Below are 26,012 nucleotides of genomic sequence, written 5' to 3'. Positions count from 1 at the left end.
TCTATCAGATTGGCTAACATGACAAAACAGAAAAAAATGATAAATGTTGGAGATGTGGGAAAATTGGAACACTAATGCATTGTTGGTAGAATTGTGAACTGATCCAAACATTCTGGAGAGCAATTTGGAATTATGGCCAAAGGGCTATAAAAATATGCATACCAGCAATACCACTTCTAGGGCTGTATCCCAGAGAAATCATACAAATAGATGTACAAAAATATAACAGCTCCCTTTTTGGTGACAAAGAATTGGAAATTGAGGGGATGCCCATCAGTTGGGGGAATGGCTGAACAAACTGTGGTGTATGAATGTGGATACTTACTATTGTGCTATAAGAAATAAGGAGCAGTCAGACTTCAGAAAAACCTGGAAAGACTTGAATGAACTGATGCTGAGTGAGATGAGCAGAACCAAGAGAACACTGTACACAGTACTCAACCACAATGTGCAATGAATGACTAACTTGTATAGACTTATCTCTTCTTAGCAATGCAAGGATCCAAGACCACTCCAAAACACTCATGATGGAAAATGCTGTTCACATCCAGAAAAAGAACCATGGAGTCTGAATGCAAATTGAAAGCATATTAATTTGCTCTTTCTTTTTTTCCTTTTTTTTGTCTGCTTCTTTCTTGTGGTTTCTCCCATTGGTTCTAATTCTTCTTTACAAAATGATTAATGTAAAAATAGGTTCAATATAAATATTTATGTAGAGCCTATATCAAATTACATGCCATCTTAGGGTTGGAGGAGGGGAAAGATGGTGAAAAAATTTGAAACTTAAAACTTTTTGGAAGTGAATGTTGAAAATTAAAAATAAATAATATGTTAAAAAAAATCATCTAATTTAACTTCTCTTATTACACATGAGGAAATTAAGACTCAGGAGATGTCATTTGCCCAAATTCATGCTGATAGTAAGGAGCAGTCAGAATTTGGATTCAGGTTTGAATTGCAGGTTTTACAAATCTGTTACCCAACAGCCTCTTCTCTAAAGGATGTTTAAAATGCTAGTGTACAAACGTGCAAGGCTCTGTGGAGCTAGTATCAGAGGTTTGAGCAGAGCAGTGTTTCACTGATCACATATAGTAACTTACTAGATATTTTGTGGATAGATTCTTTTTACTCAGTTATCACTCATTATCTTGCTTTAAACAAGTCCTTCAACTCTCCATGACTCAGTTTCCTCAGTTTAAAGGAAGGGGTTGGGCTAAGTGATTTCTCTTGTCCTCTAGCCTTAGCATTCTGATTCCATACTTATAATCTTGTTATTCCCAACTGACATTAAAGGTTTTGGTAGTTTTATTGTAAGGTGTTATTAAAAAAAACTTTGTAAGCATCCAAACATATTATGTGTAACAGTAGGTAATAAATACTTGTTAATTGATTGAAATCCTCCCTTATGCTTGGCATCAGCTAAAACTAGATTAGAAATAACTGGTTTGATTTGAAGTTTGTTCTCAAGAAATCACTTCATGCAGTTGATACAAATTGAGGAAAATTTTGGTGCGTCTTAAAAGGCAGATCATTGTCAAGTACCTTGTTCACATCCTTTCTGGTCTCTAGCTAAGGAAGTCAATCTGGTGATGGAGGATTGGTATGATTTCCAGGTGGGAAAAAGCCAAACATATAAAACACTTTACATTTCTTATTTGAGTGCTTGGAGTCTATTGCCTTCAAGGATAAACATACCTAAATATGCTTCACCTACACTTTCCAAATGCATGTTGCTTGAGGATATGCTCCATATGCTGAGATGTCATTGCAGCTCTTCTGTCAAGCAGGGCTGGGCCTGGGTGTAACTGGGAGAGAGAGGGCCACATTGCTGCAGGAAGTTTTGGCGCTTTTGCTCTAAACAGAACCTCCACATAGGAGAAAGGTAATTGTACAGTTTGACTAGTTGATTCTCCTTACCAGCCATCTGTTACCTCTGAATTTTGGCTCTCTTTTACAAGTGTGTATTTGTCCTCAGTAATTTTATATCATTTTCTTCTGGAATGTTAGCTCCCTGAAGGCAGAGCCTGGGTCTTTGTGCTTATATTTTAAAGTACATAGTCTAGCATGTTGTGGGTTCATGTTTAGCAAATATTATTTGAAAGTAAGAATAATTAAAATCTTGGAGGGAGTCTTTTGCAAAGGCAAAGACGATATAAAACCTAATTACCTGATCTATATATTTATCTACCTTTTCACATCTAAACAACCATTTGAATAAGATATTCTTGTTTTCTTTTTGAAAGGATACTATGCCCAATTTCCTAAGCAGACAACTTAATGATACTTAGTGTGCATGCTTCTTTAGGTATTTTGTAATAAAATATAAAAAAGTTATAACTGAGGAACGTGAACTACTTTTAAGAAGATCAGAAAGAAGAAAACTGCCACAGATATTTAGATTTGGGTTTTATTTTTCTTAGTTATGCCAGTCTTTCTGCTGTTGTGTTTGGAGAGTTTTTTGGGAGGGGCCTCTTTGCTTTGAGTGCCATCTGCTAGATTCTTCTGCAATTTAGGAAAGACATACTAGCATGGACTGGGAGGGACTTGGGTTTTAACGTGTATTTTTTGTTTAATGTGCACCCTTGTTTATTGGCAAATTTCAAACAAGAAGAAATGTATAACTTTGCCTTTTGAGTATGCCTAGTTTACCTAACATGAAGTCAGTCCACTGAATACCTTACTATATAGTTGGAGGCAGCCTCCTTTGGCTGTCCACGCCTTTAAAAGTGGTAAAATAGTTATTCTTCCTTTTTTTTTTCTTTTTAAATTAATTTGTTTGTTTCCTTTTAGTTTACAGGATTCAATTCCACAATTCCTTGAGTTTCACATTTTGGCCCCCTCCCTCCCCTCCCCTCCATGGCGGCATATAGTCAAGTATAGGATCTGTAAATACTTTCACATTATACATTAGTCAGGTTATAAAGACAGATTGTATCAGATGGAATGAAAAATGGTAAAGAGGACATAAAACCAAACGAGAAGGAAAAAGATCAGGTATTTTGCTTCCACCTGGATATAAACTCAGTTCTTTCTAGTTCTTTCTCTGCATGCACATATTTCTCTCCATCATGATGCTTTTGGGATTGACTTATATCACTGCATTGCTGAGAAGAGTTCAGTCTATCAAAGTTGGTCATCACACATACGTTGTGTCTGTAATTGTGTACAATTTTCTCCTGCTTCTACTCTTCTCACTCAGCATCAGTTTGTATAAACCTCTCCAGGTAAATATGAAAACTGTCTGCTCCTCGTTTCTTATAGCACAATAGTATTCCATAACATGCATATACCACAACTTGTTCAGCCATTCCCTAATTGATGGGCACCCCCTTAATTTCTAATTCTTTGCCACCACAAAAAGAGCTGCTATAAACATTTTTGTACATATGGGTCTTCCTCCCATTTCTATGATCTCTTTGGGATATAACCCTAGGAGTGGTATTGCTGGGTCAAAGGATATGAAAGTATTTATAGCCCTTTAGGCATAATTCCAGATTGCTCTCCAGAAAGGCTGGATCAGTTCACAACTCCACCAGCAATGCATTAGTGTTCCAGTTTTCCCACATTCTCTCCAGCATTTGTCATATTCCTGTTTTGTCATCTTAGCCAATCTGACTGGTGAGATGTGGTACCTCAGAGTTGTTTTGATTTGCATTTCTCTAATCAATAGTGCTTTAGAGCATTTCTTCATATGCTTATAAATATCTTTAATTTCTTTCTCTGAAAATTGCCTTTTCATATCCTTTGACTATTTATCAATTGGGGAATGACTTGTATTCTTATAAATTTGACTCAATTCTCTGTATATTTTAGAAATGAGTCCTTTGTCAGAGACATAGGTTGTAAAGATTCTTTCCCAATTTCCCACCTCCCTCTTAATCTTGGTTACATTAGCTTTGTTTGTACAGAAACTTTTCAGTTTCATGTAGTCAAAATTATCCATTTTACATTTTATAATGTTCTCTAATTCTTGTTTAGTCATAAAGTCTTTCCCTCTCCACAAATCTGACAGGTAAACTATTCCTTGTTTTACAAGACTGCTTACAGGATCAACCTTTATACCTAGATCATGCACCCATTTAGACTTGATTTTGGTATGTGGTGTTAGATAATGGTCTATGCCCAGTTTCTGCCATACTATATTCCAGTTTTCCCAGCAGTTTTTGTCAAATAGTGAGTTCTTATCCCAAAAACCAGGATCTTGGAGTTTATCAAACAATAGATTACAATAGTCGTTGACTTCTGAATCTGTGTGCCTAATCTATTCCATTGATCCACTACTCTGTTCCTCAGCCAGTACCAAGTAGTTTTGATGACTGCTGCTTTATAATACAGATTGAAATCTGGTATAGCTAGTCCACCTTCCCTAGCATTTCTTTTCATTAATTCCCTTGATATTCTGGACCGTTTATTCTTCCAAATGAATTGTTACTATTTTTTCTAGCTCTATAAAGTAGTTTTTTGGTAAATTAATTGGTATGGAACTAAATATATAATTTAATTTAGGTAAAATTGTCATTTTTATTATATTAGCTCGACCCAGCCACGAGCAATTGATATTTTTCCAATTAGTTAGATCTGACTTTATTTGTGTGAAAAGTGTTTTGTAGTTATGATCATACAGGTCCTGGGTTTGTTTTGGCAGGTAGATGCCCAAATATTTTATAATGTCTACAGTAACTTTAAATGGGATTTCTCTTTCTATCTCTTGCTGTTGAATTTCATTGGAAATATATGGGAATGCTGAGGATTTATGTGGGTTTATTTTATATCCTGCAACTTTGCCAAATTTATTTATTGTCTCAAGTAGTTTTTTTACTTGATTCTCTAGGATTCTCTTAAGTATATCATCATGTCATCTGCAAAGAGTGAGAGCTTGGTCTCTTCTTAACATGTATTTTCAATGAGAGGATTTTCTTTTTCTTGTCCTATTCCTTTTTCTGCCATCTCCCCAATCTATTTTTCAAAATACTGTTCAGTCCGGCAAGAGAGGCTGACTCGGGTGTTGTTAATGTTATGAGTTTGGATGAGTCGCAGTTGAGCAACATCGGCATCTGGAAACATCATATGCAACAAATGGGGCCCATTCTTGATGGTTCAGGGAGTCAAGAGTCCATGGTTTCAATCGATGTTGTCCCTTTAACAATTTACATTTCTGCTCCCCTACCTCTCATGTATTAGTAGAATGTACCTGATTATGTGCTCTGAAGAGATAGCGTTTATAACAGATCTTGTAAACTGCTCATTTCATCTTTGTTGGTCTTTTTAGAGAATGTAAACTAGATCAAAGTTAGAGTTGCATCCATTTTAGAGGGTTCAGAAGAAACAGGAAACGTATATTGAATACAATAAAAAGAAGTCTATAGTAAGCACAAGTCTGTGTGAAGTTTATGGGGGGATTAGAAACTGGTGAATGTTTGAGCAAGAAAATACTTAGTACCTATAAGTAAAAATAAAGGAAAAATTGCTTAAGTATAAGGGCATGAGTACAATGTACAACTAGTTCAGAATTTTAGGGCAGAGAAATAATGTTTTAATGTGCCATCCTAATAAACTGTTTTGGTAATAATAACTGATCTTTATATTGAGCTTTAAGGTTTGCAAAGCACTTTACATACGTAATACAGTTTGAGTCTCAACCTTGTAAGGTAAGTATTACTGTAGGTTCTCATTTTACAGATGAGGAAACAGTCTCAGAGAGATTGAGTCATTTCCTTATGATCCCAAAATGAGAAATTATGGGAGATGGGATTTGAACTCAAGTCTCTCCTCATCCCAAGTGCAAAATTATTTCTGATAAATTTACCAGCTGTAAATTAGATGCTGTATTTAGTTTAAGATAAAAAAAAAGTAGTATCAAGGGCCTGCATAAGGTTCACTAAACAAAAAGGAATAACTAGCTCTTGCTTTCCGATACTTGTCTACATTGTGCTGTGAGACTGGTCTATATATAATATTTTCTTAAAAGCCAGTGTTGGAAATAAGTTATGCAGTGTTTTAGCTAGTGTTTAGCAAGGTTAGTGTGCTGGTAAAATTGCTTCACCAGTTGTGCAAGTGAATACAATACCTTTTGTAGAGACAGGAAACACCTAACAGTTTACAAAATTGATGAGAAATTTGGTCATACTTTTTGTGGAGTAGTTATACAAGTTACTTTTTGAAAGGAAATGAAAAGAGAAAACTAATATTTTCTTAGCCAAAAAATGAAGTAAGCAACATTAGTCCTCCCTACAATTTGACTCAGTATCCTAGTTTCAGACGCTAATCTATTAATTCAGTTGTCAGGTCTTTAAAGAAGTTCATTCTTGTAAATGAAAAAAAAAGGGTAATAAAATATTCTTAAATCAAAGTTGAAAAGCATCATATTGTTTTAGATTTAGTTTACTGGCATTTGAAGATCTTGAACCCATTAGAGCAAAGAAATAGTTCTCTAGTTAGAGCTATGCTTGGGAATCATGTTTTTGGAATTTCATTTCTTGTTTTTGCCGTGTGACTAAGTGACTTTGCCTAAGTTCTTAATCTTTCCATGGTTCAAATTTTGTCTTATCCGTTTGTAACAATGGGGAACAGTCTATTTGTAAAGTGTTTTGAGAATTTTTTAGACATGTTTATTTAACCAGTAAGTAGAGAGGCAGCTTAACCTGGTTGGAACGTTAATCTGAGTTGTATTCATTGTCCTGCTACAGATTTGTTTGGTGGTCTTGTACAAGTTATTATAATATATACCTTGTTTTCTGTCGGGATATTAGGAGACATCCTGTTTTCCAGAGCTAAGGCCCAGCAAGCAAGTTGTGCCCTGAATTTAGCATATAACAACCCTTTGGGCTCACCCTCTGGATGATCTCACCCTCTGGCAAAATCACATAATTATTGTAGTGCTTTGATCAGCATCAGGTATTCTCTGAGGTCAGACAAAGCACTGGACAGGTACTCTGGTCATGAACCCCAGCTAATGAGGGGGTAAGGGCTCTGGACCCCTCCCCCCCTTTGAACTTTCAGCCCAGCCTCTGGACTTTCCCACTTGGCCCAGTCTGCCATCTTTCATCCCAGAATAGTCTTTTCAACTGTCCTTTCTTTGTGGCTCTGACCCAGCCCCAACCTTTAATTCTCTATTATCTTTGACTCAGCCCAGCCCTACTGTTGATCACCCCAATCTATTTCCCACCGTTAATCCCATCTAGACCCCTCCCCAGTTACCTACTGGTCACCCTAAACTATTTTTCATGTATTTATTTATTTTAAGCAATTGGGGTTAAGTAACTTGCTCAAAGTTACAGGGCCAGTTATTTCTGGGTGTGGTGCTAAGTATCTGAGTCTGGATTCGATCCCAGGTCATCTCGACACTGGGGCTGGTGCTCTTACTCGCTGAGCCACCTGGCCGCCACCCTAAACTATTGAATACTCCTTGATCCCATCCAAATCTTACCATATTTTTTTCCCTATAAAAAAAGGTCAGTCTGGTCTACCAAGTAGCATATCCTCACCATCCCAACGGGTGTTTTAGTAAACCTTGTCTCTGACTGAAAGAAGACTTGAGTCCAATTCTTTGGAGGCAGACCTGCACTGTTTGCCCTTGAATTTAAGGATTCCTAGCTCTCCTAGACTGCAACACTATGAGTCAAACTTCTATCACTTGTTAGGGCTACAGCTCACTGCATAGTCATTGGTATAAGTATTGAGATTCCCCCCCCCCCCCCCCTGCCTACATCCCCTCATTGGGGGTGGGTCTTGGGCACATGTGTCTAGATTCCCTCCTCTCTTGCACACCATTTCCATCACTTTGAAATTAAACTTCTCTCTGTTTGATTCCTGACTCTCTTGTCTCTAGCCTGCTCTGTTCAGCTCTGGCCATCCACAGATTAGAGGCTGGTTCACTCTGGTTGACATTTCTCATCTGAAAATCAGGGTTAATAACAGACTACTAACTGGTAGCATATGAAAGAGAAGGTAATATTTTATAGATTCTTTTAAAGATGCTACATGATTATATATTATAATATTTTAGACACTGAGAATTTCGTCTTCATTCTTCTACCGGTTTTGGTGTTGTATTGTTACACTTTTTTAGATGATGCCTCTGATGTCTGTTTTTTTTTTCCTCTCTCTCTTTAGTGGTATGTGTGCAACAGAGAGCAATTATGTGAATCACTTCAGCCTGTCTTTGTCCAGAGTTACCTTGATCAAGGAACACAGATCTTCTTAAACAACAGCATTGAGAAATCGGGCTGGCTGTTTATTCAACTGTATCACTCTTTTGTGTCATCTGTTTTTAGCCTATTTATGTCTAGAACATCAATTAATGGGTAAGTGAAATAATACGGTAAAAAAAAATAGTTCCTTTAAGAAAAAAAAAATTCTCCCTCTTCAGATTGCTCATGGAATAGTTATAATGCATTAATTAACTAGTCAGAATCTAGTCATTATGCCCATGCATTGGCAAGTACATACAAATGCCCCCATCCTTCTTTATATTTGTAGTTTGTGTCTTTGCCAGAGGTCCTATCTTACCTGATCATCACCTGTATTCTAGTAGCAGCAATCACCAGGGTACTTAGGCTCTTCAGTGCAGACATTTACCACTGACAGGCTGAAGTAGAATGGAAAAAGATCTTTCTTACCTTGACTTTTAAATTGCATTGAGACCAAGTCTTCTGGAATCTGAATATTCAGTTAAAAATAGGTTGATGGCCAATTTAAAGAGAGAGATTCTGTATCTCTTTCTGAAACCCCTGCCTGAGTTTAGCCAGAGTTCTGTAGACTCTTATTCTAGAATCCATCAATTTTGTTAATCTTGAAAAAAACCTCAGTAGCTATTTCTTGTCCTTTTTTAAAAAAAAATTTTTTTCCCTTTTGGAGGGCAATTGGGGTTAAGTAACTTGCCCAAGGTTACATGGCTAGTTTTTTTTTGTGGGTGTTAAGTGTCTGAGGCCAGAACCGAATTGGGGTCCTCCTGACACCGCCTGACACTTTTACTCACTGTGCCACCTAGCCGCCCCTTTCTTGTCCTTTCTTGACTCAATTTTCAAACATAATTATATCTCTCAAAATTAGAAAACCAAGGAGAGAAAAATAATTTTTTAATGCTGAAAAAGTACTGTGTGGATCATTTCAATTCTATGGTAGTGCTCTTATACTTCTTTGCCACTAAAATCTTAGAAACAAGCTCTCTGTGGTTTATGTTTGTTTTCCCAGCCTATAATTTGATCCTTGAATATGTCCCCAGGGACCAAAGTCATTTCCAGGATCCTTTACTTGATTTTTTTCATTGTTTCCAATGAATTGCCTAGGGTTTATATGGCCTCAGTTGTAGGGTTGTAAAAAGTTTCTTTTAAACTTGCCTATTCTGAGTGTGTGCTGTGTAAGATTTCTATCCCATGCAGGTTTTTCTTTCTTTTGAAAGCAAAAGAACTTCATAAGCTCTGGCAATTTAATCAAAATCCCTATGGCACAGGAGGGAAAACCTCTCAGTTTTAAGAAAGTGAGGAAATAGAGTGTTGAGAAATCCCTTAGATTTCCCTGACTCCTTGAATTCTTGGTATAATCCTTTTTAAAATCACTTGCTTTAGTTACTGCTTCCTCTACTGAAGACTCAGTTCAGACCTTCCTGTACTGTTGTTTCTAGAGAAGATTCTTACCACTAAGCACTACCTCTAGAATTTACTCAGGAAATAAAGAACTCTTTAGATAAATGTTTCTATGTCACCTTCTTCAAGAAGTCAAAGAATGATGCCAGAAAAAAGAACACTAAAGAAAGGAATAATTTAGTCTTTAAGCATGTTAAGAGATATTACAAGGAAGAAGCAGAACGTAGAAGATAACAAGAAACCAAGTTGTTGGAGGTTTTTTTTTTTAACTCTTAAATTGTGGTAAGAGTTTGTCAAGAGAATTTGTCATTTCAAAGGGAATAGAATAGAATAGAGCTAGAATAAGAATCAGCTGTGTGCTGCTGAGTCCTCAGCTGAGTCTTTGAAGTTGGAGTCCAAGGATAACTGTCCCCTTCTACTTCCCATTCATTGTTTTCACTGTCAGAAAAAGGGCCCTGAACTGAATGAGCTAGAGGCTAGCCTGGCAGTGATGTTTTTGAGAACCAATAATGTCAGGAAAAGCACATAAGGAATCTTCTTTCCTGGAGAGTTTTGAAAATAGATCTGAAACCATTGTTCATGAATAATTTAAATATAGATCCATCAGATGACCTCATAAAAATCCATTCTAACTTTGATTCTGTGATTGTTAATTTATATGCTATCTTTTTGTGTGGCTAAGCTTAAGCCTCCAAAGCTAGGGAATCTCTACCTAAGTTGTGTTCTGGCTCATCAAGCTGTGGCAGTGACCTTGAGTTCTGTAAGAGGAAAGAAGAAACCTTGTGCTTTACAATGGGATGAAAACTCTGGCAAGGACCCAACAAAGTGAGGAATGCTGTACAGTGGGAGCCCAGCAGCAGACAACTAGACTTTATAAATACTAAGAAGTTCATCACCAGAAGGTTAGCTACTAGGTGAATTTTTTTTGCTTTTTTATTGGAGGACAATTGGGGTTAAGTGACTTGCCCAAAGTCACACGGCCAGTAAGTGTGTCAAGTGTCTGAGGCCAGATTTGAACTCAGGTCCTCCTGACTCCAGGGCCAGTGCTCTATTCACTGTGCCACCTAGCTGCCCCCACTTGATTTTTTTGGTCATGATGACTGATGAAGCAGATAAAATACAAATATCAGTCTTGTGCAATTTTTCCTTTACTTTCAAAATTCAAGTAGTGGAGTAATGGAATACAGGGCAGAGGGTACTGAAAATCACAACAGAATTTAGATTTTCTACAAAGAGTTTCATTTTTGGTGCAGTGTTTGCAATAGAAGTAAACAGACCACCATGAAGGTAATTATAGCTTTTGTGCCAACAGTTGCTGCCAAACTTGATGACAGAGACATTCTATAAAGAACTTGATAAGAACCTCCAAACTTAATCAGCATATATACCTTGTCATCGGTCATGACTTCATCATGAAAGTGGGCACAACCAAGGATAGCAAAGATTATGTTAGAAAATATGGAATAAGACATACTGAAAATTTGTAGAATACTTAGAAGATTTATATCTGTATATCCTGAGTACTTTTTTTTTTGCAGGGAGAAATCAGTAGACAGTGCATGTGGGGAGAACTGAAAAAACATAGAAGATGAAATTGAATATATACTAACAGATAGGATATGATTGGTTACCATCTTGGGAATTATTTCAGAATTAGCTGTCTATGTATTAACTAGTGAGTATTAACTAGTGAGGATAAAGCTCAAAATCACTGACAAATTAAAAGAAAGGATAAACATGGGAAGAAACAGTTATAGCCATTGACTTGAAAAATTGGAGATTGACAAAAGAAAAGATATTGAATTTGACTGCCACCATTTTTTAGAAAAAAAAATTTGATTCAAAATATTTACCATGGATCAAAGTCCAGAAATTAGACATCCGCTAGGAAGCACTTGATTTTCTTGCCAAGCCAACTAATACCAGTTTGGAGTAAAAGTTAATTTTCTTTTTCTTTTTTTCTTCTTTTTTTTTGGAGGGGAAAGGCAGGGCAATTGGGGTTAAGTGACTTGCCCAAGGTCATACAGTTAGTAAGTGTTAAGTGTCTGAGGCCGAATTTGAACTGGGTCCTCCTGACTCCAGGGCCAGTGCTCTATTCACTGCACCACTTAGCTGTCCCAAAAGCTAATTTTCAGAACACTCAGAGGATGATGAAAGAAGATTACAAGTATTTTTGCCTCACAAAAGAGTAAAGAGAAGTTATGGGGAAACTGAACTTGGAGAGAGTTTGATGTGAGGCCAAGCTAAGCTAGATCATCATGAGGAAGATGACAAATGAATATGAAATAGAACTGATCATCCAGTGTTTTTTTATCAATCAAATCAATAAGTTGAGTCACTATGCTAAGCACTGGAAATCCAAAAAGAGGCAAAAGACAGCCCTTGCCCTCAAGGAACTTATACTCTAACAGGGGAGACAATATGTGAACAAATATAATAAAACACAAGCTGTACAACACAGGATGACTAGGAAATAATTAACAGAGAAGGCACTAGAATTAAGAGAAATTATGGAGGGCTTTCTGTAGAAGGTAGGATTTTAGTTGGGGTTTAAGGAAGCCTGCAAGGTCAGTAGTTGGAGCATAGGAAGGAGAGTGTTCTAGGCATAGCAAAGGTCAGAGAAAATGTCCAGAGCTGGGAGATAGGAGGCTTGTTTGTGGAGCAACCTAGTGGCCAGTTTCAGAACTGTTTGTTGATTAGTAAGATGTCAGTTGAGATCAGAAACTACCTTTGAATGCCAAACAGATCATTTTGTATTGATTGTATTTGTAATTGATTGGATATATGGGAGGAGGAAGTGTGAGACTTGAAGGGTGGTGGTACCTTTGACAGAAATAAGGAAGTTTGGAAAAAGGAAGAGTTTTGGAAGAAAAATAAATTCAGTTTTAGACACATTTAGTTTAAGATGTCTCTGGGATGTTCAGTTTGAAATGTGCAGTATGTAGCTGGTGATCCTAGTCTGAAGCTTGAGAGAGAGACTTGTGCCCAATGTCTAGATCTGGGAATCATCTGCATAGAGATACTAGTTAAACTTTTGAGAGTTGGTGAAGTTACCAAGGGAGAAAGAATAAAGCAAGAAAACAAGAGGTTTCAGGACAGAACCTTGGGGAATTACTCACATTTAGGGGGAGTCACATGGATAATGAACCATCAAAGGAAACTTGAGAAGGAACAGTTGGACAGGTAGACCCTGAACTAGGAGAAGAGGGTATTGCATGAAAACTGAGAAAGAAAAGTGTGCACAGGGATGAGTCATTGGCCAGATCCAAAGGATAGATCAAGAAAGATGAGGACTTTTAAAAAACCCATGAGATTTAGCTTAAGAGATTGAAGCTATGAAGGTATCTCTTAGATAAGTTGTCTCGATCGTACCAGACCTTTTCCCCTCGTGCTCTTGTGTGTGTATATGTGTGTATACACTTAAATATTAGCTGTTACTACGGTTGTTATTGTTTCATGCTTACAGAAGCCCAATTTCCTCTGAAAAACACTGGATCCTTGCCCTCCTCACCAGTGAGGCCTTTACAATGCTTAACTGTACTGACCAGTATTTGCACTCCTTATTTTCTGGGCCAGGAAGAGGAGATGCTGCTTGTTCCTCATGGCTGCGTCCAGATGCCTTTGCCCCATGTCACTCAACAATCTTTGCTTTTTTGAGAATCATTTCATTTGTCCGAATGAACCTGTCTGAATTCTTGTTGTTGTAAGAAAGCTTTTAAGTCACTCTACTTTTTTAGAGTTCAGTATTTGATTGAAGTCTTTCCACACGAATCCTGACTGTCATATTTGGGGACTCCATTGTATAAGTTGATGTCCCTGCAGATACTTTGGCTTCCCCCATTTACCTCAGCTCCCAAGTGCTGTTTCAAGCTAGAAGGGACTTACACCTCCACCTTGGCCACCTCCATGGTGGTCTCACCATCACCCATGATCTGGAGCATTGTTGGACAATTTCATCTCTCCAGTTCCTCTACCCATCCCTATTCTAAAGTAAGGCTTTGGCCTTGCTTTTCTCCTGTCACAGAATCAACCTTATACTTGTCCATGTCAGCCCTACACTAAATTCCTTCTTTATGCTGTATTTTTATTTATTTTGTTAAACATTTCTGGGCAGCCAGGTAGCACAGAGAGTAAGAGCACCGGCTCCAGTGTCGGGATGACCTGGGGATCAAATCCTGGGCTCAGACACTTAGCACCCACCCGTGTAACCTTGAGCAAGTTACTTAACCTCAATTGCTTAGGGGTGGCCAGGTAGCTCAGAGAGTAAGAGCACCAGCTCCAGTGTCTAGATGACCTGGATCAAATCTGGGCTCAGATACTCAGCACCACACCCAGAAATAACTGGCCATGTAACCTTGAGCAAGTTACTTAACCCCAATTGCTTAGGGGCGGCCAGGTGGCTCAGTGAGTAAGAGCACCAACTCCAGTGTTGGGATGACCTGGCAATTGAATCCAGGCTCAGATACTCAGCACCACACCCAGAAATAACTGGCCGTGTAACCTTGAGCAAGTTACTTAACCGTGATTGCTTTAAAAAAAAAACAAAACATTTCCCAATTACATTTTAATTTGGTTCCAGACTTTTTCAGTCCAGGCCTCAGTTTGGCACATTTGCCTACACAGCTCTGTCTGACTTAAATATCCTCAGAACGTAAAGCAGTTTAATTTACTAAATTCCTTCTTAGTCCTTGCTATTCTCGCCTTCTCAAGTCCTAAATCTAAGTGATCTCATTCATGTGCTGATGAACGCTGCTTGCAGAAGTCACACATTCATGCCAACAGCTTCCACCACTGATGTGTATTTTCTAAGCTTATCTGGATCCTTTCACCGCAATTCTTTGATTGTCATCTTTTGACTTTGTCATAATACCTGAAAAAACTGTCCCAAACTTTTCCTTCTTTCTTCAAGCCCCCTAAGCCATCACTTTTTCCATCCTCTTCTCAGAATAGAACCTTATCTCTTACTTCATTGAGAAAATTGAGGTTGTTTGTTGAGTTTTCCTTCTTTACCTCATACCTCAAAATCTTTTTACATCATTCCCTATTCTCTCTAGCTTTATCTTCTTGACCCTGACATTGTAGGCTAGCCCCTTCTGCTAGATTTTTGTATTTTAATTGTTTAATCTTAGTTCTCCCCTACCTTCTTGCCACTTCATTACTAGATCATCATTCATGTCCCATCCCTTTTTGCATGGGTTAGAGTTGTGCTGTGGATCCTCATTTCTTTTCTCTCTAGGTATTTGTATCTGCTTTCATGGATCCACTTATTATCTCTGTGTGGATGATACCCACATTTACACATCTGACTCCAGTCCGCATTACCTGGTACTGTTCCTGCTTCACCTGGTTGTCTTATAGAGCACCTCAAATGAAATACCTGGTGTTGAGGAGAGGTAGTGGATATAGTAATATAGTGGAAACAACCCTGACTGTAGTCAAAAAATCTGGATTCAAAACCTGCCTGTAATATTTATCGCCTGTTTGACCTTACGCAAGTCATTTAACCTTCTTAGACCTCAGTTTCGTCATCTGTAAAATGAAGTAGATGGTCCCTGAGATCCCTTATAGTTTTAAGAGTTCTGATACTATTTTTCAGAGAATTTATTATCTTTCCCTTCTTCCTGATTTCCTTATTTTTCTCAAGGCCTAAGATTTTTTTTCCAGTCAGCCACATTCCCACCTAAGAAGTTACCCTTTACTGTCAGTGTTGTTGATTCTACTTATATATCATCCCTCACATATGTCAGCCTCTGTCCTTTCACAGTGCCTCCACATTGGTCCCAGTAGGACCAGGCCTTTCCTTTTCCAGGCCAGCATTCGCAAAACTGGTAAATTGATGTTTCTAAAGCACACTTCAGACCATGTCACTGCTCTTCTCAGAAAGCTTCAATAACTTGTTCCCGTGAGGATAAAATGCCATGTGCAGTGTGGTGCAGTGGAAGGAACATGGACACCTAATTTGGAATTGGAGGTCCTGGTTTCAGATGCTGCTTCTTTCATTTATTGCATGTATGACCTTGGTGGAGCCTTTCTGGGCCTAAATTTCATCATCTGTAAAATGAGAAGTTTGTACCGGATACGACTGATGTCCCTTCCAGCATAAAATTCATCATTCTTGACCTTCTTTTTGACATTTGAGGCCTTTAATAATCTGTTTCCATGCTAACTTTCCATACTTATTTCACATTTCTTTTCATATACTCTGTTCCATCCAAACTGGCCTACTTTTTCTGTCTCCCATCTCCATGCTTCAGTCCAGAACGTCCCCTTCACAAATATGCTTTACTTTTTTGAGTCTCTGTTTTCATTTAATTTCTTTTATTTTGCCGTTTGGAGGGCAATTGGGGTTAAGTAACTTGCCTAAGGTTACATGGCTAGTTTTTTTTGTGTGGGTGTTAAGTGTCTGAGGTGAGAACCGAACTCGGGTCCTCCTGACTCTGGGGCTGGCACTTTACTCACTGTGCCACCTAGCCACCCCTTATTTTCATTTCATTTCAAGACTCAGTTCTATAGTCACTCTACAAAAGGCCTTTCCCAATTCCTTCGTTATGTTAACACTCTTTCCTGATCTACCCAAGGAGATGTGTTTGTTTATATTTTATATTTACTTAATTGTATACATTATTACCCCCACCTCCACCTCCCAGTATAACTAACTTCCTGGAGATCAGGGGCTGCTTTTAATTTTTAGTGTTTGTATATCTAGCACCTAGAACATGCCTTGCATAATTTATACTTAATAAATATTTGTTTAGTTATTTTTTCCTTTGCTTCTCTTTAGCTTTTTATCTTAACAAATTCTGCTTGTGCTATCCATTCTATCATTGATTTGAATTTTTATACACTTAGACTCATTTACTCTTAATCCTTCCACCTTTCCTTCTTTGTCTTTGAGATTCTGTTGCATGCACCTTAATCTGTCTCTCATGTATTCATTCTATTTTATTCACTTTAGAATTTATTATTCCTCATTAACATTTTCCTAAATTATGAGGAAGATCAAAAAACTTTCACAGATGGGTTAGTGGGTCCTATATTTGTTGTTTTTTTAATTTAATTTTCACAGAATCTTCCATTTTTATCTTTGTGTTTCAGGTTGCTAGGAAGAGGCTCAATGTTTGTTTTTTCACCAGATCAGTTTCAAAGACTGCTTAAAATAAATCCAGACTGGAAAACACATAGACTCCTTGATTTAGGTGCTGGAGATGGAGAAGTCACTAAAATCATGAGCCCTCATTTTGAAGAAATCTATGCCACTGAGTTATCTGAAACTATGATATGGCAGCTTCAGAAAAAGAAATACAGGTATATATTTAAGAAATGGTATTGGGTTTATTTGTCCTTGAAAGATGTGTTGTGGTTTTTTTTTTTTAAGTGCAAGAACAAGGGGTAAAATTTCATAATCAGTGATTTTTTTATCCTCCCTTATAAGTTATGTAGAAATGTAAATGTGGAATTTTCCGTAGTGTTTTTGCTTTCCCTTATTTTAAATTAAGGAGGCAATGTCATTTGGTGGAAAGAGTCCTCATTCTGGCATCAGAGAACCTGGGTCCAAATCTCACTTCATGCTCACTGTGTGGATGACCTTAAGCAAGGAACTTTAACTTTTCTGCCCCTGAGATTCCTCATCTGTAAAATTAGGGAGTTTGACTAAATTTTACTAGAAATGAAAGTTACTTCCGTGATGAAGCTCTGAATCCGTGATCCTGTGAAGTTTGGTGTAACTTTATAGTTAAATACATCTAGAATGTTAATGTTAAAATAAGGCATGTAAAAACTTTAGATGATTAACTTTAAAAATATCTAAACAGGGGCTGCATAGTGAATAGAGCACCAGCCCTGGGGTCAGAAGGACCTGAGTTCAAATTCAGCCTCAGACACTTAACACTTACTAGCTGTGTGACCTTGGGCAAGTCACTTAATCCCAATTGCCCTGCCTTCCCCCCTCCTAAAAGAAAAAAAAATATATCTAAAAACAAAAATCCTAAAAGTGGGAAATTTCTCTTCTGTCATTGATAGCATGTCTTAGAAAATCTTTTATTTTGAAAATCTAGTTTAGTTTTACTATAGTGTTGCCTGACAGAGAGGATTAATGAAGAGACACCTATGAGGATTTCCTGCAAGTTTCAACTAAAAGTAAGTCATAAGGGGCTGAGTCAAGATGGCAGAGTGACAGGAAGCAGTTAAACCTACCTTGCCACTGTTTCTTCCCCAAGATGATCTAGAACATTTACTTGTCAGAATTTTGATTGGGAAAGCTAAGAAAAAGTCACAACGAATGTTTCCAACCCAGAGCAGTTTATGGAGATATGACAAAGAGCTCTATAAGACATTGCGGATAGCATCTGGCCGGGAGCACTTCCAGCAGTGGTGGCTTCAAGGAGCATCCGAGAGCCCAGGGACAAAAAGAGGGCTTAGGGCAGGGGGCAGAAGGAGATCTGCACTGGATGTAGGAGATCTGGCATCTCTTGCTCACCACGGGGTCATGGGTTCAGAGCAGAGCAGAGCTGTGGTAAGCACAGGGCTCTAGTTGTGTAGTGAACAAGGAACAAATTCTAGAATCAGAAGGTAGCTGTTTGGCTCTGATCCCAGGAGGAGAGTGATAACTAATTGTAGCTTTTAACCCAGCATCTAAGCCTGCAGTGGAAATGATTAGGACAAGAGTCCCAGACCAAAACGGAGAAAGCAGCTCAGTCGCTCCAAGCCTGTAGAGTCTTCTGTTGGTGTGATAGTGAGTGAGTCCACCAGCAGTCTACTGAAACTCAACCTTGCAAAAGCCAGTAGACCAGAATCTTGATCAGGAACTTCCAGGGCTCAGACCAGGGCTAGAATGAGCTTTACCCGAGGTCCTACCACACTGGAGGCCCTGAAAGCTGCAGGCACCTGGAAGGAGCCATGAAAGTGACAGAAGAGCGCAAAGGGACAAACTTTAGGCTGTACATCTTCCCTCCCCCATAAAGTGTATAGAGCCCAACACCAACATAGAGTTCAAAGTCAGGAAGTAGGCTGGAAGAGTGAAAGAACAAACAAAAAATAGTTACTCTGGTGACAGGAAAACTCAAAACACAAGGACAAAAGAAGTTAATGACTTGGAAACAAAGCCTCAAAGAAGTTTTGGCAAAAGTCCAGTAAGAATTCATAGAAGAGTTAAAGTAAGAGTTTTTTTAAAATAGCTAAAAAGAGATTTTAAAAACCAGACTAGAGATATGCAAAGAGAACTGACAGCTTGGTAAAAGAAGTACAAAACCTTACTGAAGAAAATAGCTCCTTGAAAATCAGAACTGACCAAATAGAAATTAATTTTTCCAAGAGACATCAAGAAATAATAAAAATAGGGGTGGCTAGGTGGCGCAGTGAATAGAGCACCAGCCCTGGAGTCAGGAGGACCTGAGTTCAAATCTGCCCTCAGACACTTAACACATACTAGCTGTGTGACCTTGGGCAAGTCACTTACTCCCAATTGCCCTGCTCTCCCCCCTCCAAAAAGCAAAATAATAATGATGATGATGATGATAAAGCCAAAAGCCGTGGGGGAGGGATCAGGGATAAAAGAAAATGTGAAATAATCTCATAGGAAAAAAAAACTTGGAAAACAGATCAAGGAGAGATAATTTAAAAATCATTAGAGTACTCAAAAAACCTTGATCAAAGAAAGAGACACTAGATACCATATTTCAAGAAATTCTAAAAGGAAACTATTCAGCTAGCTGAGAACCAGAAAGCAAAGTAAAAATTGAAAAGATTGACCTGTCTCTTCTTGAAAGAAACCTTCACATGAAAACTATCAGGAATATTATAGCCAAAATCCAGACCTCCCAGGTTAAGGAGAAAGTACTGCAAGTAGCCAAAAATAAAGACAGAATTCAAGTTTCATGGATCAGACTCACACAAGATCTAGCAGCTACCACCTTAAAGGAGCAGAAATGTTGGAATATGATATTTCAGAAAGCAAAGGATCTAGGCTTATGACCAAGAATAACCAACCCAGAAAAACTGAGAATAATTCTACAGGGGGGAAAAGTGGTTCTTTAATTAAATAGGACTTCGTTTAATTCCTAATGAAAGGACTAGAGTTGACAAAATTTATTATACAAAAGTAGAAGTTGTGAAGCATAAAAAGGTAAATATGAATGAGAAATCATAAGGAACTAAACCAATTTGAACTGTTTATATTCTTAGATAAGGAGATGATAGATGTAACCCCTCAGAACTTTATAATCACTAAGGGTCTTAGAGCCTAATTAGACAGCCTGGGTATGAGTCTGTTACATTTGAATGACCTCAAAAGAAAAATGGAAGTGTGAGGTAAAGGAATGAAGTAGGAGAGGAAAGAATAGAGGGAATTAAACAGGGTGCACAAGGAGCAGTCCCTAGTATTCCTAATTTTTTTTCCACTCAAAAAAAAAAAGGGAATTTGTTAGGTGAAAATTTTCAATTTATAGTGTAAATTTTTCAATTCTTTGAAGGTGTTACATCATCATTTTATGTCCAAATCTGGGACCCAAATAAGCTTATTTTTGCTTTTCTAATAAGAATTTGGGGTGGCATTTTATAAAATAGAACAGCTAGAAAATAGTATAGTCATTTTGCATTTCACTGAAACTAGATTAGCTTAGAAAGGCTGAAATCATAATCTTTCTGATACTTGGGGATTGAGAATGAGGTTTGGTGGGAGTAAAACAGACTGACTAGGTAGATAAGGGTGTGCCAGATATATAGAGATTAAACTGCTTTGATTTTTTAAAAATATATCTTATAAAAATTAATGATTTCAAATGAATTTGATTTCTTATTGCTTTTGCTGTATTAGATTTTTAGGAAATTTTAATTTTGAATAATATCTTTGACGAAAAAAGTTGCCAAGGAGACTTAAATGGACTTAATTATCATTCTAATTTATTCATTCATCTATTTATTCATTCATTTATTTATTTATGTATTTGCTTTTTGGAGGGCAATTGGGGTTAAATAACTTGCCCGAAGTCACACAGCTAGTAAATGTGTCAAGTGTCTGAGGCCAAATTTGAACTCAGGTCCTCCTGACTCCCAGGCCAGTACTCTATTCACAGCACCACCTAGCTGCCCCTAATTATCATTTTATTTAAAATGTTTAAATCTCATTGCAAACCTTAAGGGAAGTTTTTGAGCAATCCCAAGAGAGGAAATGTCTTTCTTTTTTTTTTTTTAATAAAAATTTGTAGGACTATAAACTTAACTGTAGATGGAAGAGGGGAGGCAGAATGGTAAATAATAACAAACATGAAATATAAATATTTTTAGAACTTAACATTTTGTTGTTGAAAATAGTGTGTTCTCTTCTTCTAGCATATTTATCTTCCTGGTTATGCTTTATTCAAGTTGATACTAGAATTAGTTTATATTCTTTTGAGAGTTACCCATCTGGGAGATGGTAATACGTGTTCTGTATTCTTGCATGTTGTGTCAGAAAAGTTGTGACTGTTAGGAGTTAATTTAAAAATTGGATTGTTCATATGCAACTAATTGAACTGTATGCAATTTTTGACAGTAGATAATGTACATCTTTAGGAGAAATGTGGGAATTATTGGGACAGGATGTCATTTTAGACCTATGATTTCATCTGTGTACAGAATTCCCTATGGGGGAGCCATTCTAATGCCAATTAACAACTAAAATAATTTTAATACTACTAACTTAAATCCTGCTAATGCAGATCAGCAACTAAAATAATTTTAATCTAATAAACCTATGGGATTGGTGCATTTTTAAACTAAAAAAGATAAAATTGTGGTTAAGTGGAATCTTAAGTTAATGATTTTAATAATAATATTTAATTTAATCATTAAGTTAAGTTTCTAAGATGAATAGTCTTTTTCCTCCCCTATAACAAAAGATTATTTAGAATTCAAGATAGAGCTTCAACCATTTTCACTCATCATGATGAGACATTTGTGGTACTTACCCTGTTTTTGTATGTGCAGAGATGTGATTCACTGGTCTGAATAACAAGGGTGGCTTCTGGGTTGTAATTTCCATTCTGCCTCTATTTGCAGGATGACCTTGGACAAGTCACTTTTCTAGCTTCCTAAAAAGAGAAGAGCTAATATGCTTGACTGCCTGTATAAATGTTTTTGTTTTGTTTTGTTTTTTTGTCATGGAGAGAATGTTGAAGTTTAATACATTTGGTTCTACCATTGGTATTGACCTGACAGATAAAAATCTTCACATAGTTTACAGTTATAACTAAGATGGTGTTGGGTGTATATGAGTATAGGTCTTACCTCATTTTGCTAGAGAACTAATTTTTATGATGTGCACATTTTTATTTTTCAAAAATCGCTACCTAAAAGTTCTGTATTTGCAAATGCACTCTGAGATAAATTTTAAAAGACTGTTCTAAAGTAAGATAGCTACTGATAGTATTTGTCAGATACTTACTATATTACACATTAACCTACAATTTTGTTTTTACCAAAAATATTAATTCTGTATTTACATTTTGAAATGTAATCAAAGGGGCATCTATGTGGTGCAGTGAATAGAGTACTGGCCCCATTATGTAGAGCAATTTTGAGCTCTGCTCAAATCTTTACAACAGATCTTTTCTTATGGCAAAGAATTGGAAATTGAGGGGATGTCCATCAATTGGGGAATGGCTGGACAATTTGTGGTATAAGTTTGTAATGGAATACTACTGTGACATAAGAAATGATGAGCTAGATGCTCAGAAAAACCTGGAGACACATGAACTGATGCAAAGTGAAATGAGTAGAACCAAGAGAACATTTACACAGCTACATTATAAGTTGTTCAGTTGTGAATGATTTAGCTGTTCTAAGCAATACAGTGATCCAAGACAACTCTGAAGAACTTGAGATGAAAATGCTATCCATCCCCAGAGAAAGAACTGATGGAATCTGAATGCAGATTGAAGTGTGCTTTTTTTACTTTCTTTATTTTTCTTGGGTTTTAATTTTGATCTGTTTTCTTTTGCAACATGACTAATATGGAAATGTGTTTTGCATGATTATACATGTATAACCTATATGAAGTTGCTTGCCTTCTCAATGAGGGGAGTGGGAAAAAGGAAAGAATTTGAAACTCAGTTTTAAAAATGAATGTTGAAAATTGTTTTTGCATGTAATTGAGGGAAAATAAAATAGTAAATTAAAATTTTAAAGTAGTCTTTAAAATTTAATTGGCTATGCAGCAGTTTGACGTGTTCCTTGTCTAAATTTAATCCAGTTATGACATGTAACATCTATATGTGACAAAATTATCTATAAGTCTTAGTTGATACCACTTATTTCAAGCAAATTTGAAACTGAAATCCCAGCACAACTACATAATCAGTACAGTCTTTGGAAATTGGATTTTTTATTTTGTAGGATTATGGAATGTTAGAGCTGAAAGGAACTTTAGCAGTCATTCAAGTTCAATCCCCTAATTGAACAGTTGGAGAAACTAAGACTCTGGAAGGATGATAACTTAATAAATGTTTGAAAGACTAAACAAATAATTTTTTAACCTAAAAATGACCTTTTTATTACTATGAATTTGAAAAGCATAAACTTTTTCTCCATACAAAAATGAATGGAAAAAAGAGTGCTGCAAGTGAAATTGGGAATATACACTATATGAAACTTCTTTTTTTAATAGGATTTTATTTTCCCCCCAATTCTATGTAAAGACAATGTTAGGATTCATTTTTATGAGATTTTGAGTTCAAAATTTTTCTCCCTCCCCTTTTCTTAAAATGGTAGGCAACTTTTGATATAGGTTATACATTAACTATCATGTAAAACATTTCCATATTAGTCACAGTTGTGAAAGAAGAAACAGATCAAAAGGAAAAAAAAAACAAAAAAGAATAAAGTGAAAAAAAGTGTGCTTCAATCTCCTTTCAGAGTCCATCAGTTCTTTTTCTGGATGTGGATAATAGCATTTTCTTTCATGAGTCCTTTTTACTTGTCTTGCTTGGATCATTGTGTTGCCGAGAAGAGCTAAGTCATTCATAGTTGTGATCATGACACAATGTTGCTGATACTGTTTATAATGTTTTCCTGGTTCTGCTCATTTCACTTGGCATCAGTTCATACTAGTCTTTCCAGGTTTTTCTGAAATCTGCCTGTTTATTATTTCTTATTGCACAATAATATTCCAGTACATTCATATAACCACACCTTATTCAGTCATTCCACAATTGATGTGCATCACCTCAATTTTCAATATTTTGCCACTATGAAAAGGGCTGCTGTAAATATTTTTTGCACACGTAGATCCTTTTCTCTTTTTTATTATCTCTTTGTTATACACACCTAGTAATGTTATTGATAGATCAAAGGGGCTATGCACAGTTTGGTTGCCCTTTGAATATAGATCCAAATTACTCTCCTTAAAGGCTGGATCAGATCACAATTCCACCAACAGTGTATTAGTGTCCCAATTTTGCCACATCCCCTCCAACGTTTATCATTATCCTTTTCTGTCATAATTGCTAATCCAATAGGTATGAGGTAGTTTCATTTTTTAAAGGTTATTTCTAATTTTATATAACTCTCTAGTCCTGCCCTAGGCATCTGTGTTCCCTTCTAAACTTAACGTCTTCCTCTTTGTATTTTAAAAATTATTTAATTGAATTTTAAAAATTTAGATGGAAAATGAGATATGGGTTGATGACTTAATTTCTTTTTTATTCTTTTTTTCCTTCCTGAAAATACTACAAAATATCTGTGGTTAAAGATACTTAATAAGAAATCTGGTATCTGTTTAGTTAGTTTTTTTGTTTTTTTGCTTTTTGGAGGGCAATTGGGGTTAAGTGACTTGCCCAAAGTCACATGGCTAGTAAATGTGTCAAGTGTATGAGTCTGGACTTGAACTCAGGTTCTCCCAACTCCAGGGCTGGTGCTCTATTGACTGAGCCACCTAGCTGCCCCATCTGTTTAGTTTTTAAAAAACTTATTGAGTGCAAATGCTTTTTCTTTCAACCTCTATTTTGCCCTCTCGTTCTAAAACATCAGGGCAGTTTTCTTTGAGAACTTCCTGGAGGATGATTTCTAGGTTCTTACTTTGATCATGGCTTTCAGGTAGTCCAATAATTTTTAAATTATCTCTCCTGGATCTATTTTCCAGATCAGTGGTTTTTCCCATGAGATATTTCACATTGCCTTCTATTCTTTCATTTGTTTGGATCTGTTTAACAGCATCTTGATTTCTCATAAAGTCATTAGCTTCCATTTGCTCCAATCTAATGCTGAAGCAATGATTCTCCTCAGTGAGCTTTTGAGATTCTTTTTCCATCTGGCAAATTCGGCTTTTTAAAGCATTCTTCTCCTCATTGCCTTTTTGAGCCTCCTTTGACATTTGAGTCAGTCTGTTTTTTAAGGTGTTATTTTCCTCAGTCAGGCTGTTGACTCTCATTTCATAATTTTCTTGCATTGTTCTCATTTCTCTTCCCAATTTTTCCTCCACTTCTCTTATCTGCTTCTTAAGGTTTTCTATGGCTTGTAACCAGCTCGTATTTTCCTTATAAGCTTTTGGTGCAGGAGTTGTGACTTCACTGTCTTCCTCCTGTTCCATACTTTGCTCCTTTTTGATCCCCAAAAAAGGAGTCTAATGTTGGAATCTTCTGTCTGCTTTGTTTCCTTTGCCTGGTCATGTTGCCCCTCAGTCACTTGACCCCTGGGTTTTTTGCCACAGTAGGACTCTGCCACCAGACAGGGGAGCTTTCATCCCAAATGCTGGGGTTTTCTCAGCTGCCAGAGGTATTAGATGGGTGCCCTCTCTGAGGTTTCCACACGCTCTGGCAAGCTGGACACACACCCCAGGACTTCTATCCTAGCCTGCAATCCAGATCCAAGAAGGTTAAAGCAAGAGCGATTACCCCTCAGACTGGTGTTTGGTCCCCCTACACTCTGCAGGCCAGTAGCTGAAGCTGCCACATGACAGGGGCTGCACTGCCAGGGTGCCTCAGCGGCTTCTCTCTTCAGGGAATAAAGGCTGACCGCACTTCCAACTATTGGATCTCAAAGTCCACACTGCACTGACCTCTCACTTTGTCCTTAGCATCTATGGGTTGTTAATTCTGGAAACTGCCACAGCTGCCAGTGATCTGAAGTCCCTCCAGCCAGTGGCTGGTCAGGCCACCCTGGGGCTAAGACCTATGGCTGTGGCGGGCCTGGGGTCGGCTCCCAGAGCTCTGCGCAGGCTGCTTCCTGCAGGCCTGCCAGGCTGTCCTCAGTGGGAGGTTAGCTTCTCTGTGTCATTTTGTGGGTTCTGCAGCTCCAAAGTTTGTTTAGAGTCCCCTTTTACACTGATTGGGGAAGGTGGAAGCCAGAGCCCAGCTGAGGTCCTGCTTCTACTCTGCCATCTTGACTCCGCCTCCTGCAAATGCTTTTTCTTTTTTTTTAATGCTTTATTAACTTCTAATTTACATCATTCGTTTCCGC

The 26,012-nt window shown here is 37.3% G+C and overlaps 1 protein-coding gene across 2 annotated transcripts in view; it reads left to right on the top strand.

Annotated features, from left to right (window-relative positions):
- The window catches only part of METTL9 (methyltransferase 9, His-X-His N1(pi)-histidine), a 62,949-nt gene that overhangs the window by 13,018 nt on the left and 23,919 nt on the right, over positions 1–26,012 (top strand). For both annotated transcript variants that reach the window (XM_069084920.1, XM_069084919.1), the window contains exons 2-3: positions 8,113–8,303; positions 16,680–16,889. In XM_069084920.1, the coding sequence (XP_068941021.1) occupies positions 8,113–8,303; positions 16,680–16,889 (401 nt within the window). The remainder of the gene's footprint in view (positions 1–8,112; positions 8,304–16,679; positions 16,890–26,012) is intronic.

Source organism: Petaurus breviceps, unplaced genomic scaffold, assembly GCF_028583685.1.
Source record: "Petaurus breviceps papuanus isolate PSGF00001 unplaced genomic scaffold, PetGlider_PUasm1.0 175, whole genome shotgun sequence".
Classification (NCBI taxonomy): Eukaryota; Metazoa; Chordata; class Mammalia; order Diprotodontia; family Petauridae; genus Petaurus; species Petaurus breviceps.
Note: the sequence above shows the minus strand (reverse complement) of the source record. Positions and strands in the feature narration are given on the sequence as shown.